At 39.7% G+C, this 15247-nt stretch overlaps 1 protein-coding gene across 2 annotated transcripts in view; it reads right to left on the bottom strand.

The window, feature by feature from the left end:
* Positions 1-32: 32 nt before the first annotated feature.
* Positions 33-15247, bottom strand: part of usta (uronyl 2-sulfotransferase a) — a 69248-nt gene continuing 54033 nt past the window's right edge. For both annotated transcript variants that reach the window (XM_038726724.1, XM_038726725.1), the window contains 5 exons: positions 11910-11989; positions 11671-11824; positions 4110-4207; positions 3839-3996; positions 33-3659 (listed from right to left, as the gene is read on the bottom strand). In XM_038726724.1, coding sequence (XP_038582652.1) covers positions 3367-3659; positions 3839-3996; positions 4110-4207; positions 11671-11824; positions 11910-11989 — 783 coding nt within the window. In that variant the 3' untranslated portion in view covers positions 33-3366. The remainder of the gene's footprint in view (positions 3660-3838; positions 3997-4109; positions 4208-11670; positions 11825-11909; positions 11990-15247) is intronic.

Raw genomic sequence — 15247 nt, forward strand, 5'->3', positions numbered from 1 at the left:
CTTTTAAATTCTGTCTTTATATGTACCTGCTGTAAAAACTGTAGTTCTACAGTGATACTGAGAAAAACATTTAATAAATGAGCAGTGTTGCAAGTAACAAGCTCTGTCCGTCTTCGTCTCCCTCTCTCTTTCTCTCTCTCTGTCAAACTGAAGGGGTTCAACCTGGTGCTGGAAAAGTAGGGAATCTATTTTTGCCATACGGGGAATATAGAGCAGGTCTGGGAACAGCCCACCAACACAAACAGCTTCCTATTCGCCAATGGAGAGGAGGTCCCTTACTGCTGTAACGCCACCTCCCCGTGTACCACCCAGCATATGAACAAACCCTCTCTGTTCAGCTTTGGAGCAGAAAGCTCTGCAGATGCATGACCGGTGTAACTGTGTGTGTGTGGGTTTGTGCAGATGGAAAAGCTAAAGTTATGCACTTTACTTGAACCTTTACAGCCAGGCTGCTATGGTGAACATCCAGTTCTGTCATGATACAGATGACCCAAATAGTGTGGGGATATTATTGGACACCATGGAGTGAAGATTGTGTCAGGGATTCCCATTCTCTCACTGTGGGAACCAAACTGAGCTGTAGACTTGAATAGACTCTACCAACATATGCGCGCACACACACACACACACACACACACACACACACACACGTTCAGATACTTTTCAGCTGCCCCATCATTATTACATTTTTATCAAGGGTTTAAAGAGATGTTTTAGAACTACAAAAAACAGTATTCACTGGGATTCAGTATCATCATATTATCTCAGACTCCAAACTGTATTTTCTTTTATTCAAGTGAAGTGTTAAAACAAAAGTCGAAAGAGGACACCATTTGCTGGTCATGACAGGGAGTTACATCGAACTGAATGTGGTTGAACTTTAACGTTTGTAAATAATTTTTATTTCAGATAATGAAATTTCCAACCAATACCATCTGGAGCTATTTGCGATGATAACTGTGTTACAGCTTGCGTTGCTTTTGGTCAGATTTTGCTTTCATACGCTCGCTCTAAATCAAGGTGAGCTGCAAGTTGCAAAGGTGCTTATTTATAATTAGTGAGCAATTTTTACGTCTTTTCTGCTACCTTTCTGTTGTCAAAACTACTAGAATTTGTTGGGGATGTATTTCACTTTACATGTTGTATATCTTGTTGTGAGTAATATTAACTGGAAAAGCAGAAAAAGTGAAAGCAGGTTGCCATGTTCACAAGCAATCAACAGCAAGCAACTGCAGGACTGAGGCAACAACACCAAGGTAACAGATTTAACACCACCCCTGTGTCAACACAGCATGTATCATCAAAAACTGCACTGAGTCTTAGAGAATGTAGACATTTTGAAAGGACAGGACCAAAATCAAGTGCAAATAGAGATGGAAGGAAGATGGAGAGTGGAACATGACATGTGTCTTAAAAATAATACTTATCTTTTCAGAGGATTTCTTATTTTATCATATAGGCAGTGTTGTCCTGACTGGAGCAGTGAAGGTAATTTCATAACTGGGGAGCTAGATGGAAGATGAGTCATGGTTGGGTGGAGTGATGGACAGGCTGCTGCTGCAGGGAAGAGAGTGCTACACTTGTAGAAATTCCTAGGTGATGGCGTGTAGGCTGCTGTGTTAGCAGCTGCATATCAATCTGTTATGTGTAGCAGTATGGGAGACTTTAGGCAGGTTGAGGATAAGCAGACTGCAGCATTCCTGATGGGGCAAACATGCTACAGCAACTTCTTAATAGACAAAAATCAAGTAAAGCAAAGACAACTGATGAAATAGTTAGAGGACATTTATTTTAAGACTGTAAAATGATGGACTGCATTAGCTGTTGTTAACCAGTTTTCAGATGTTGATATAAACCCATTCTAGACACTTAAAATGCCAAGAATAGTTTCATAGCCGCCAATAAACCAGTTATTAAACATTTTTTTTCCTTCCTGAGAATCTTATCTGGAACGCAAATGAATACAAAATAATAAATTAAACTGGCAAATAAGGACACACAAACGAGGACAATGAAAAGGTACAGGCAATGGAGATTAGGATGGTAGAGTGAAATACAGTAGGTGACAGTCACACATTAGCTTATGGTTACTGCTCTCTGGATGATTTTTACATGAGTGATGAAAAACATGCACTCTGAATAGCTGCTGGAGAATTAAGAGAGAGAGAGAGAGAGAATTTTAGCTGGGACCGGTAACACTTCACACACTCTTTTGTGATTATATTTTGAGAGGGAAAACAAAACCTTAGACAGCACCATAATTCCACTGGAAAATTAAAGGCAAATCAGTATCCAGTTTTGTGACCAAGTCCCTCATTTTGCTGCAGAATTTCAGGAAAAGTCACCTCAGGAAAAGTGCAGTATACTTCTACAGTTTTGTAATACATCGCAGTAGAAACATTGGTATTTGGCAAACTCAATCTTTTAAACTTTGGATAAAAACAAATAATGCTCCTTATATGCTTGTTAGTGTTTGAATCTCAAACCAGCATATTTTCTCAACAAATGACTTGCTCCAAATAATAAATCCATGCTAAAATACACTGCTGGTTTGGTCAAAACCAATCATCCATGCACACACAGTTGGAATTCTTTGAATTCATAATTGAGTGCTTACCGTTTAACCCTCATTTATACCTAATAATAATAATATCTTACAAATTAAACAAAATGTTAATAACCAATACTATAACAACTGACTATGTCATGACTCCACCAGCTGTGCACAGAATGTCCTGTCAGTAACTAGACCTCTTAGTGACCTTTGGCACTTATAACAGTCCTAAACAACTAATATACAAAAATGGTTTTGGTACTTTTTTTATTTGTGGATACCATTTCCCATTCCAGCTTTTAGGAAATTAACTCTTTCATAAAGTATGCACCTCTTTCTTGGGAAACGTCTCTGAAATCCTTTCACCCAAGCAACCAACACTTATTTCCCAACACAAGGAAGCGCTAATCTCTCCCGGAGATAATAGCAATGATGGACTTTTGACTTAAGCAAACCCAAAAGCAAGCTCAAATTAAAACAAAACTTGAGTCACATAAATTGGGCTTAACATTATTTTCCATTGTCCTTGGTGAATTTTTAAATAGAGCATTTTGTCCTTCCAATTACTCAACCCCTATAGTCCTCGGTGCTGAGCCTGTCGTGATGGGAGTCTATTGCAGAATGGATATCAGAGCCCATACAAACAGGAGCATCTGGATCTGCACACCCCTAAACACACCTCACTTTTCTCACGAATTGCTGAAAGACAGGGAACACTCCCCGTCTGCCCTCAGGCTTCCTTCAGCTATCTCCAGCCAATTCTAGCCAATCAGCTTCTTTTTGGGCTACATCCACTGTTCATCAAACAGTCCTTAGGAGTGGACCAGCCAGCTGTTTGCATCCTCCAGGTCTGCTTCCAGCTCCTCGTCTTCGTCCAGAGGCTCTGGGGTTCGGAGGGCCAGCTCTCGAAGGAAAGCAGGTGAGTAGGCGGTGGGTTGGGAGACAGACCTGAGACCAATTTTTTTCTTCATGAGGTGGAATTGGTCACGGATGAAGTTGTAGAACTCATACTCGTAGCGCATACGGTGGTACAACACCTGCAGGGCCTCCAGAGTGGGCGTGTGTTTACGTACTGTGCCTGTCATGTTCCCCATTTTCCTATAGTCTGCAAATAGAAAAACAAGAAGAAGTCAGTTGCATGCAACTTGAAAAGAATCCAATCAAAGAATCTGACTACAAAATAAAAATGTTTTTAAGAAAAATGCATTTGCCAAAATTGAAGGTAACATTGGCTATACATGTGAATCTTAAACATGAAAAAAAAAATGAGGAACATGAACTTACCAGGGCTCTTGTAGATGTTGAGTACTCCAGTAAAGTAATGAGGTAAGAGCCTCTCCAACAGGAGCAGAACATCCTCCAGCTCCTCCAGGATACCAACAAGGAGGTAGTTCTCCAGCACATTCTGCTTGGCCCTCTCCAGAGCCCATGCTCCTGGCTCCCTGGTGGAGAGAGAATAAAAATAACGAGTAAGAGACAGAAAGACAAAGAGAGCAACAGAGCAGAGTGTGGGAAATTTAAGCAAATGTAACCAATGTCTAAAACATCAAAATACCTGCATTGGGGATGCTGTCCACAGAAGTAGGGAATGATGTAGAAAACTCTGGGGTTGGAGCACTCTGGGTAATTCTCTAGAATGCACACATTGATATCCTGAAAGCAAACAAACAATCCTTTTTAATTTACAGTTCTCATTCTGCCATAGTTTTCGTTCCACTTGCAGTAGATCAATCTCCAACAGAATTGTAATGGCTTGTGTCTGCCACTAGAGGAAGACCTTCACCAACACTGCTGTGAACTAGTAGTAGATAGTCATCATCTGAGAAGGCAGTGCTATGCAAAACAACATCCTGAGCACAAAGATAAGCTCTGCCCTTCTGCTCAGCTGCTCTCAAGAGGCTGAGGTGTTAAAAAAACATAGTTTGTTCTAATCAAATTAGGTTTTGTTTATTGATTTGTGCTCATTTGAAAAAAAGTGGACTTACAATAATCTAGAACCAATAGCTTGTAATTATGCAGTGATCAAGCAGGGATGACCATAAAGATTTCATGTCTTGAAGTAAAGGGACAAGATCAGAGTTGTGAACTTTAAAACACCCCATTTCTAAATATAGGAGCTATTAAACAATGAAAGGGAAAAGAAAACAGGGTTAAGATTATAAACACACATGCATGAGCGAAGCCGGCCAGCCACTAAGTGCTGTCGAGCTAGCAGTCAAATCCATGTCAGGTGACGTAAGCCTTATGGATGGCAACAAGTCCCGAGCAACAAAACACTCCACGAAAACATGACTTTCACACAAACACACAAACAGGCGCATGCAGCCACCTGCTCGTGCTCAAGCACACACGTACAGTAGCATGAGGCGAAAGGTGTTGACAGGCCCGTTGCATAAAAGAGAATGGGGTCTAAAAGTGGAAGGAAATTAAAAGTGGAATGATTTGTGTCAAAAACTTGCCTTTAAGAATTATACTCAGATAAGTTGGTAACAGCTGATTTAAACAGCACAATTTATCAAAGCCAACACCGACGCCAACGTTCTCCATCACAGAGATTAGGTTGAGTCAGCCAGGACCAGAGGCCCAGACCTAACCAGAGTACGCAGACTGCTATTGAGGGTGAGATGTGAGGGGCCTGCTGGTGAGGCAGGTGACTGAAACACCTCACTGACAGGGGTGTAAACATGGATAAAGGCACGATACCAAGTGTATATGAGCATGTTTCAGGTTGGATTGTGTGCCTTTTAGACAGTTGACACAGTTAGCCTTTGATCAGTTTGTTAAGTGTTGTGTTTTTTGCTGCGTGTCTACAATAGCGGTGATACAGAATGAGACAGTTCACAGTGAAAAGGGATTAATTCAACTATATCACAAATCGCATAGCTGTACATCTTGATTTCACTCAGGCTCCTAACATTGTAGCCACAACAGGAAGTGTGTGAATGCCTCCATAGACATCTATATACATAAGCTGGGATGACATAAATTATGCACTTGGTCAGTTATTTTTGCCTTACAGCTGAACACTGTGGTGCAATTGTGTCTCTGATTCACCAAGCTGCTGCAGGGTTTGTTTGAACTTTATGACTGAGCTGCACTATGCTCTGGGAACAGGACTTATTGGTGATCAGTGAAGCAAACCACTGGAAAGCTCTTCAAAGAAACCACCAACAAAACCCCAGAGGAACCTTTAGAAAACAGTTCAACATTGCGCCACTATTAGCGTGCCAGTCGTGTGGTGAGTTTGCCCTGTGTTTCTTCGACTCATAATGTTTGATTAGTCAGAAAATGACAGTGAGTGTTATCAGTTATTGTACGAGTATATCTCTTTTCCCTGTGGTTTACAGTTTCCTGTCTGATGAGAATTTGGTCTTTCTCACAAAATCCAATAGAAAAACAAAGATTTTGGCAGCATATTCTGTGTAGGAAACTATTATCACATGCAGAGACTTCAAAAGAAACTCAGATTTCATACATGGACTGACTTGAACTCAAATGCAACACAGTTACATTTCACACACATGCTAATAAACAGATACTGTGAAAAGACTCCAGACGGGCTTTCTCTACAATTAGCCTGAATGCAGCACAGCACAAAGGCTCCCAAGAAAATCATTATGAGCCAAATTAGAAACAGAAAAAGTAAGAAAAAAACAAGTGAGAGTCAGGGACAAAGAAACAGAGAACAGTGGACAGGAAGTGACACGTGTGACGCCATCCCCTGACACATATGGCTCATTGCCAGGAAGTCCCTGCTTCGCTTTGCTCCGACACTTGATGCCTTATGCCTCAACATTTAGGGGACCTCTGGGAATCCAGCCACAACTCATTTATATACAACTGCTCACAATCAAATAAGCACACACATGATCGAAAATACGCGCTCTCTGAAGAGAACCCATTAGTATTTCAAAGAGAGCTCTTGTGTGCATACTCAGGCTCGTTGTTTCTATTCTCGCAGTGGATTAAGCCAACTGAGCAGTCACAGAAACTGTAGGAAAATAGGGCCTAATCTCTACAACAGCCTCCCGTTTTACTGAATGGAATGTATGCGTGAATTAAATCAGGAGTAATTGATGATGTAAACCTTTCCCATGGGACAATTTGACTCGGTTTCTTCCACAGAGCATGGGAGTGACACCCAGGTCAAATCAAGCATTGGGGGCAGCGGAAACAAGCTCTAAATACAACACTGACATATTTTCACTTTTTAAGTTGATCTGTTAAATGTGTTAGCAAACAGGCGCTTATTGATACATGCAACAGATACGGACAAACATTAGCATTCACCTGGAGTCGTGTTTATGTCTACCTGATGAATGTAAACCTAGCGTTCACTCTCTTTTTAGCTCTGTTTTTTTTATCTCCACCAACTCCTGAGCAAAATACCCGACTTATTTATTGTTAAATGCTACGCTATGTTCACCAGTTAGTTGCTAACTTTGTGTGTCACCTATTTGGTCACCTATGTAGTGTATATTTGGCTTTACTGCTTTTTAACTGAAAACAGCTGCTTGCTATGACCCAGAACTACACTGCAATTCAAAAACAATGAAAAGATGCTAAAAGATGCTAAAAAGCTCTGGGGAGCTCAGGGGAGTTGGGTGATCATTGTATGTGAGTATATACATGGAGGTGACACATTTTACATACAGTTACACGATTCATTGTTAATATAAAAATATTAAATATAGCTGCTTTAAACTAATAATTCTAATAATTTGTTTTTATTTGAACTCAGCTGCATCCAAGCTGCCAATCACAGAAATCTATACAAAAATGATATGAATATACTTTTCTGTATCTTAAAAGAGAGCCTGATAGATGTGACCCATAAACTTCATGTGTTGGTTGAACTTTAGGCAATCAACACTGTGACAAGATACAACATACCTTACTATTTCTACTGTCAAGGCATGCCAGGGCATGATTGATACCAGTAAAGCCTCCCTCATTATGTGTGTATTTGTTAATGAGTGTGTATGTGTCATTTTAAATGTCAGACTAACTGACAACTGATGACTTTCACTTCCTGTGGGAATCTCATCTGATCAGACCGGTATTTTTGAACTAATCTGTGTTCTTTTTTAATCTGTGACATTTTGCATGCATACTCACATGTGTATGAACACACATTGTGCTTTGTGATAAGGCAGAGCCTGATTAATCACTCTCTCCCAACTGTTCAACTACTACTCAACTGCTCCCTCTGTATTTATCATTTTCATAAACACATCTAAATACGCACTTAACTCTGTACAGTAATGAAAATAATCTGACCAGATCAATCTGAGCTGGCTTTTTAAAGCCCATGTCATTCTAAACAAAAGCTTATAATTTAAGTCCTATGTGACTACGTCCATGCATGTGCTCAGTACCATGTCTGTACTCTCTGTGCTCAAGTGTCCACTGCATGCCTTTGTATAGCGTAGTGTATGTGTGTGTAAAAAGGGGTGTGGGGATGGAAGGAAAATCCAAACTGACCACAGGAATGTCTCAGTAACACGTGCATCAGGTTCCTTTGGCCCCGGCTAGCAAACTGACAGTGTTCTTTCATTGGCACCTCTCATATACAACCAGCGCAGGGCAAGTAGGGCTAATGTACACCAGGCAGGGGATGTATCCAGTCTGAACTCTGAGTGTTGACATAGCAGGGCACTCACGCCGACACCTACACATACATTCTGGAAATGCTATACTTGCGAGGACATTCATCTCCTGGCCTGAAATCTGGACCTACACTCACTCCAAAACACAGTCAATCTTAAAGCTTTATATTAAGGCTTATTCTGGATATCAACATTGAATAAAAAATAAACTCCCTGAAGGGAGAAATTGTTCCTGAGAATCAATGCTGCACTTTCATTGTTTTGGGTTGCTGATTTGTCAGGCACTAGCCCTCTCCAAAACTGGTTTCCAAAAGCCGACAGCTGCTTTCAGCACCAGCTAAACAACCGCTTGGCTTTAAAGCTAAATCCTTAATCCCAATCTTAATCTTAGTTCTACCTAAAACATAAAATCTTACTGTCACTTAGATTTATTGTAAGTCTTTCCCTCTTCCCCATCACTTACATACAACTTAACTCCCCCAAATATAGGACTCATTCAGTGGAAATATCTACAACTGGATTTTGGTGTATACAAACTGCATAGATATTATGTTACTGTCATATTAGTGTTTCTTAGATGGCACCATCATAGAGAAGCAAAATATTCAGTTCTTGTTTTGCTTTGCTATGTTTTCTTTTCTGACTGCCACTCCTGGTGTTATTTCTTTTTACTGACTGTGCTCATTAGCAACAACAACCTAGTTTACCTATTTAGCAAAAACAGCTAGCACTTATGTGCTAAATCATATCTATAAACAGTGGCTGCCAGCATCTGTACAGTGCTATAGACTGCAGTTGCATTAAACTGCTACACACTGCAAAATGTACTGAACTTCAGTGAAAAAGCAATTACAGGCCAAAGTATGAATTTAGGAATCAACATAGAGTCACAGACAGACACAGACTGATGTGTAACAGGTGTAAATATTTAATAGTTTAATATGCTAAAAAAAGATTTTGTTTAGATGCTGGCAGCCACTGTTTATAGATATGATTTAGCACATAAGTGCTAGCTGTTTTTGCTGAATAGGTAAACTAGGTTGTTGTTGCTTATGAGCACAGTCAGTAAAAAGAAAAAACACCAAGAGTGGCAGTCAGAAAAGAAAATAGCAAAGCAAAACAAGAACTGAATATTTTGCGTCTCTATGATAGTGCCATCTAAGAAACACTAATATGACAGTAACATAATATCTATACAGTTTGTATACACCAAAATCCAGTTGTAGATATTTCCAATGAATGAGTCCTATATTTGGGGGAGTTAAGTTGTATATAAGTGATGGGGAAGAGGGAAAGATTTATAATAAATTTAAGTGGCTGAAGGCAAACGTCAGATGCTGTATTCTAAATGCATAAACTAGCCCCAAACAAAGATTGTCATCTCTTTGGAAAATGTTAGTCAGTTTTAAACCCTGTTAAGGACTGTTGTACCCCGCCTCCCCCCAACTGTAGCAAGGGGCCCCCAAGGTCTGCATACTTTAATAACTCAACTCACATGGTCAAAAACTCCAGGGAAAGCAGTGCAATACTTAATTACACCCAGTCAGACTCAAGCTAGAATGACATTCACTCCTGGTAACCTCTCAGTAAGGCCTTCTGACTGGGTCTCTGACAGTATGCAGTGTCTATGACTAGCAGTGTACATGTGTTTTGCCATGAAATCTTAAAGTATTGATATAATCATAGTTTTGACCTGTTTAATCACCAAACTATTTTCTTTTTTCAACTACCTGCTACTCTAATGTTTGTCTTACTTTTCCAACCTGACATTAGACCCATCTCTTCACTGCTAACTGCAATGTACTATGTGTCATCAAAGTGTGTTTAAGTAGCTCCTTCACCATGTAAAACTCACACAGAGATCAAAAAATGGCAACTTGAAAATTAAAGTAAGGCTCAAAATGGCATGTCCTGTAAAATATCAGATGCATTGCCTTTAGTATGGTGCTACAGGGATAAACACCAAAGCAGATGTCGGATTTCGAGTTTCTGATGTGGTTATACTAAATCAGGTCTCTAATTGGAATCATAATCAGATTTAAATACTGGGTTAGCAATAGTCTGCTGTGTACAATTTTCCTTCCTCCCTCAAGCAACACCACGTGTTGAACATCTTCAAAGAGAGCAGTGGTTTCAATATATTTCTGTATGGAAGAAATGTTCTGTTGCTTATATTCTAACATTTAGGAAGTAAAATTTTGTCTCAAGACAACAACAAACAGGGATCTTAAATACAAGACAACAATAATCTGGTTCACACACGATATGTTATTTATCAGTTATTTTAATGAATGAATGCAAAAATCCTTTGTCAGTAGGATTATTTTCTTGTAATGATTTTTTTGTGGAAGATGTGTTTAAATAACATAGTACAACAGTATCATCACTGTTTCTCTGTACCACACTCCTTAGCTCATATGCCTTTATAATTATTTTACATCAAGGTCATACCAGAATAAGAAATTAGTATATCATCTCAGTTCTTGTCTTAACTGAGCTTCAAATCAGCTGGCCTGGAACCAAAACAGATAAAGCACTGTTATTGGCAAGCCAGTGACTCAGTAATAAAATAACCATGCAGCTCTGTCAAATACTGCAAGTGCATTAGTATTTCAAACTATAAACATTTGTGGCACTGATTTACTTAATGTCCATATGAGAGTAAATGGGCTTGTGGGCACTGGCACCGAGATGAAAGGCAGATAAAGGGGAAGAAGACTAAAAGTTTCAGTATTTGTTTGACTCTTTAAATAATACTGTTTTCTACTCTGAGCACTGATTCCCTTTTGGACCAGAGCACTATGGTATCCAAATGTGGTGCCCTCTCTGAAGCTCCTGTATAAAAGCTGGGTATTTTGATATGAAAACTGCTCATCAGTTCTGCACATAAGTTTTCTTTGGGGAGGAGCTTATTCATGGGGGACCTTGTTAGTTCTCTTCATCACAAATGTGATACAGTGTTGGCCAAGGATGCACTGCTTAGAAATGGGTAAAAAAAATGGGGTTGACACTAGCCCGAAACACACAAACAGATAATTAATTCCTCCTAATCCAACCTATTTCCACCTGCCAAGGCAGGTGCAAAGCTTTGGCCACAAAACCACTACTAAATAATCAACCTACCCTACACTGTGTGGCAAAGACACAGTTCTCTTCAGTGACAAGTTGTGCACCTCACATTTACATTTACAGTATGTATTAAGCAGTTAAAAGACTCATCAATAGAAACTTACAGCAAGTTTTTAAACTATTAAACCATTAAAAATTTTAACATGGTAATCAACACACCATTAGTCAAGATTGAAAAACTCGAAGCTGTCCAGACAATCTGTGTTGCAAAAAGATGTATTGTCTCTACGCATCATTTTTCTCAAATGAGAAATATATCCACTCTGCGAAAAAACAATCAATTTCAGACACTGATTTACTCCATGATACACACATCTATAAATGCTTGAGAAAATAGCTTAGTCTTTCAAGTCAGAAACCTAAAAACAAAGACCTTACCAGGTATCTCTCATCATCTTTCATCCCTGGAGTGCGGATGAGGTGATTCTGCTCACCCCTCCAGTCACCAAAGCGACGGAAAAAGTAGTTGGAGAGGAACCGGTTGATGGGGTCCCGGATTATATTGATATAGACAGGCTGCTCTATCCTGAACCTTCCAAAGGCAAAAAAAGTTTATTAGTTACTGTATTTCCAAATGCTGTTGATAAGCATCATTGTACATTGGGGCACTACTGTACCTGGTAAAATTTAGGAAGTGAACATGCCGTGTGAAGAGGTATGGCTGAGGGATATTACTGATGTTCTTCATGAGATCCACCTGAAAAAAACAAACAAAGAAACCCACACAATTGATCTGACGTGTCTAATGGAATAAAATAAGTGTAAAACACAGTATTTGCCATAAATGTGGAAAATCATCTCAGACAAATGGAGATATAATCTGAAGTGCCAGTTCACTTCAGACGTCATGGTAAAATTCAAGCAATTATTACATTAATACACGATAACCAAAAGAATACGCAAGCTCCTGACACTGTGCAGGGACACCTGACATTGATAGAGGATTCCCAAGAAATTAAATGCCGACAAAAAACAAAGAACGTCTTCAGGATGGTCAAATGGAACCAAGAATTCCCATCCCAAGTGATTAAAAGAGTACATGACCGTGGACAAATGATGCACTTTGGCTGTGTATTTATCTGGCTCTGGGTCCACCTTGATTCAATTTGCAGAATGTTCCACTACAGACTGACCTCACCACAGTTTCCACCTCTGCCTCGACTGCACAGCTTCACCAAGTAATATCATTGTTTTGTTCATAACAATATTCATCATTCATAGATCTAGTTTCCCCTCGGTCATTCCCACGAAAGCCAACATTTTTAAAGCAATTATTAGTTTGTTCTTCCTCTGCTGCTATAAAAGATTAAAAAACTTCCCAAAGGATTTCTAGGTCTGCGTGGAGCCACAGGCTCACACTAGCCAAAACAAAGTGAGATAACAGAGTGCAGATTACTTGCATGAGCTCTTTGACTGAAGACCATGTAACTTAAACTTAATTCTTAGTCGTTTATTACATAAAAAACTCCACGTTGGAATAATTCTGTACGTGAGATCCAGTTATCCCACTTATGCATGTAAGAAATTAGTGACTATGCAAGTTATGTCTCTGCACCAGTGGAACAACATGTCTAATTTTGAAGTAATAAAAACACATAATAATGATGCAAAGTAATGACCTTGGCAATAAGCCCTGCATTATGATGATTTTTTCAAATATGTCAGAATCTATCCAAACTATACAGATTAAGACTTGAAAGTTACAGGCTGAGTGCAAGAAGCATCAGAGATGAGAAGACTTTTGGGGAATCCCAGAGAAATAATGGTCAAGGAAATTGTCCATGAATTTGTCAAGAGTTTAACTAGTAGACTAGTAGTCCCTTAATTTTTCCCTTTTATCTACCCAGTTTAGCAAGACTGTGTCCACTGTACTGTTGTTTGTGTTACAGCTAACTACACTTCGGGTCTGGGGGTGGTCTAGGCAGCCAAGTGCCACATCTGTGACACATGCTGTCACCAGACGCTTCTTTTCTTCTGCCAGTAAGAATATGCAACGGCCCATTTTGTTAAATCCGTTTCCCCACCATCCTTAACTCCATGTTGCAGGCCCCTTGACCAATAAGCAGGTGCCAGTATTGCAGAGACAGTTGGCCCCTCACTGGCTTCCCACTGGAAAACACTAACATCTGTGCTACAAGGACCACACAGCCATGGTACTGCTATAGTGAATTGAAAGTGGATAGTCACAGAGGTGGGTGTGTGTATGGGTTTTGGCGAATGGCAAGGCTGGCCCGCAAAGCTAACAGCAGGTGACAGGCAGGGAAAGTTTAAAGGCCAGGCTATATTGGAAACACAGTAAAAATACTCTTCTACATAACTAGTTGACAAGTGGATGTTCACAAAGTTAAGCACAAATGAATAATGAACAACAGCTGAAGTTCAATTCAATTTGTAGACAGTAACACACAGGCAAAGGAAAGAAAGAAACAGGAAACCAGGGAATGGTTGGAAAGGAGGCATACACAGAAACAGAAGGAGGAGGGTCCAATAGTATCTGATAGCTCTCAAATACTCTTATTGATCCAGATGCTAAAGGTCCTAAATAAAATCAGGGTCTAGGCTCCTCTTCACTGGTACTCGAATGGGTTCTTCAGGCAAAAACCATCCATCTTCTGCAATATTAATCTTCTTGATGCTGATGTTTGGAAGATACAATATTCATTATCTTAGTTTAACATGCTAGCATGCTAACATTTGCTAATCATAAATCATAAATCATCTTTAAAAGTGATCACTAAAATTTTAAAGTCAATTCTAAACATACTGTGAGCCAGTGTAATGAAGCTAAAATAGGGGTGATGTGGTCATATGTCTTTGTTCTGTTAAAGGCCTGGCAGCTGAGTTCTGGACAGTCTGGAGTCGATCAGTAGATTTTTGGGTTAAACAAGTGAAAAGGCTGTTGCAATAATCCAGGTGTGATGAGATGAAGGCGTGTAAAATGGTCTCGGTGTCCTTAAAGGTTAACATAGATCGAATTTTTGCTATATTCCTAAGTTGATAAAAACATGATTGAACAAGCTTTGTGGTGTGCTGCTCAAAATTTTAATTACTATCAAACCAAACACCAAGGTTCTTTGCAACAGGCTTAATATGATTTACTAGGGAACCTGCAGATGGCAGTATTTGCTTTGCCATCTGCCCGATGACCAGGATTTCTGTTTTGTCTGAGTTCAGCTGGAGGAAATTATTTGACATCCATTTTTTAACTTCACAAAGGCAGTTGTTAAGTGAACTCAGCATTCCAGGGTCTGTGGATCTGACGGGCAAGTATATTTGTGTGTCATCAGCATAAATGAAAAGAATGAATGAATGAAAAGAAATGCCATGTTTATGGATAATATGTCCAAGGGGAAGCAGATACAAGGAAAACAAAATGGGTCCTAAGACCGACCCCTGAGGCACACCATATTTAACTGGACAGAACGAGGAGACATAGTTGTTTACAGACACGCAAAACTTCCTATTTGACAGGTAGGATGAAAACCATTCTAGGGCAGTACCAGAGATCCCCACCCAGTGCCTCAGTCTGTCTAACATGATGTTGTGATCAATGGTGTCAAAAGCAGCGCTAAGGTCCAGGAGTACCAGGACTGAGCACATGCCTTCATCAGCAGACATTAAAAGGTCATTGGTGACTTTAAGCAGGGCAGTCTCAATGCTGTGGTACTTCCTGAAACTAGACTGAAACTTTTCAAATATTTTGTTATTTTCCAGTACAGTGAGCAGCTGTTTGGACACAATTCTTTCTAGAATCTTTGCAATAAAAGGCAGTTTTGAAATTGGTCTAAAATTATGTGGGAGGGAGGGATCTAAACCAGGTTTCTTTAAAAGTGGGTTCACGCAAGCCGTTTTAAAATAATCAGGGACACAACCAGTAGATAGGGAGCTGTTGAAAACAGAGATCAAATGGGGGCCAACAGAATCCATTACTTTCAGTAAAAATTTTGTAGGTATT

The sequence above is a fragment of the Micropterus salmoides genome, unplaced genomic scaffold, assembly GCF_014851395.1.
Source record: "Micropterus salmoides isolate LMB-PRFRI ecotype aquatic unplaced genomic scaffold, ASM1485139v1 Ms_hic_scaffold_18, whole genome shotgun sequence".
Taxonomy (NCBI): Eukaryota; Metazoa; Chordata; class Actinopteri; order Centrarchiformes; family Centrarchidae; genus Micropterus; species Micropterus salmoides.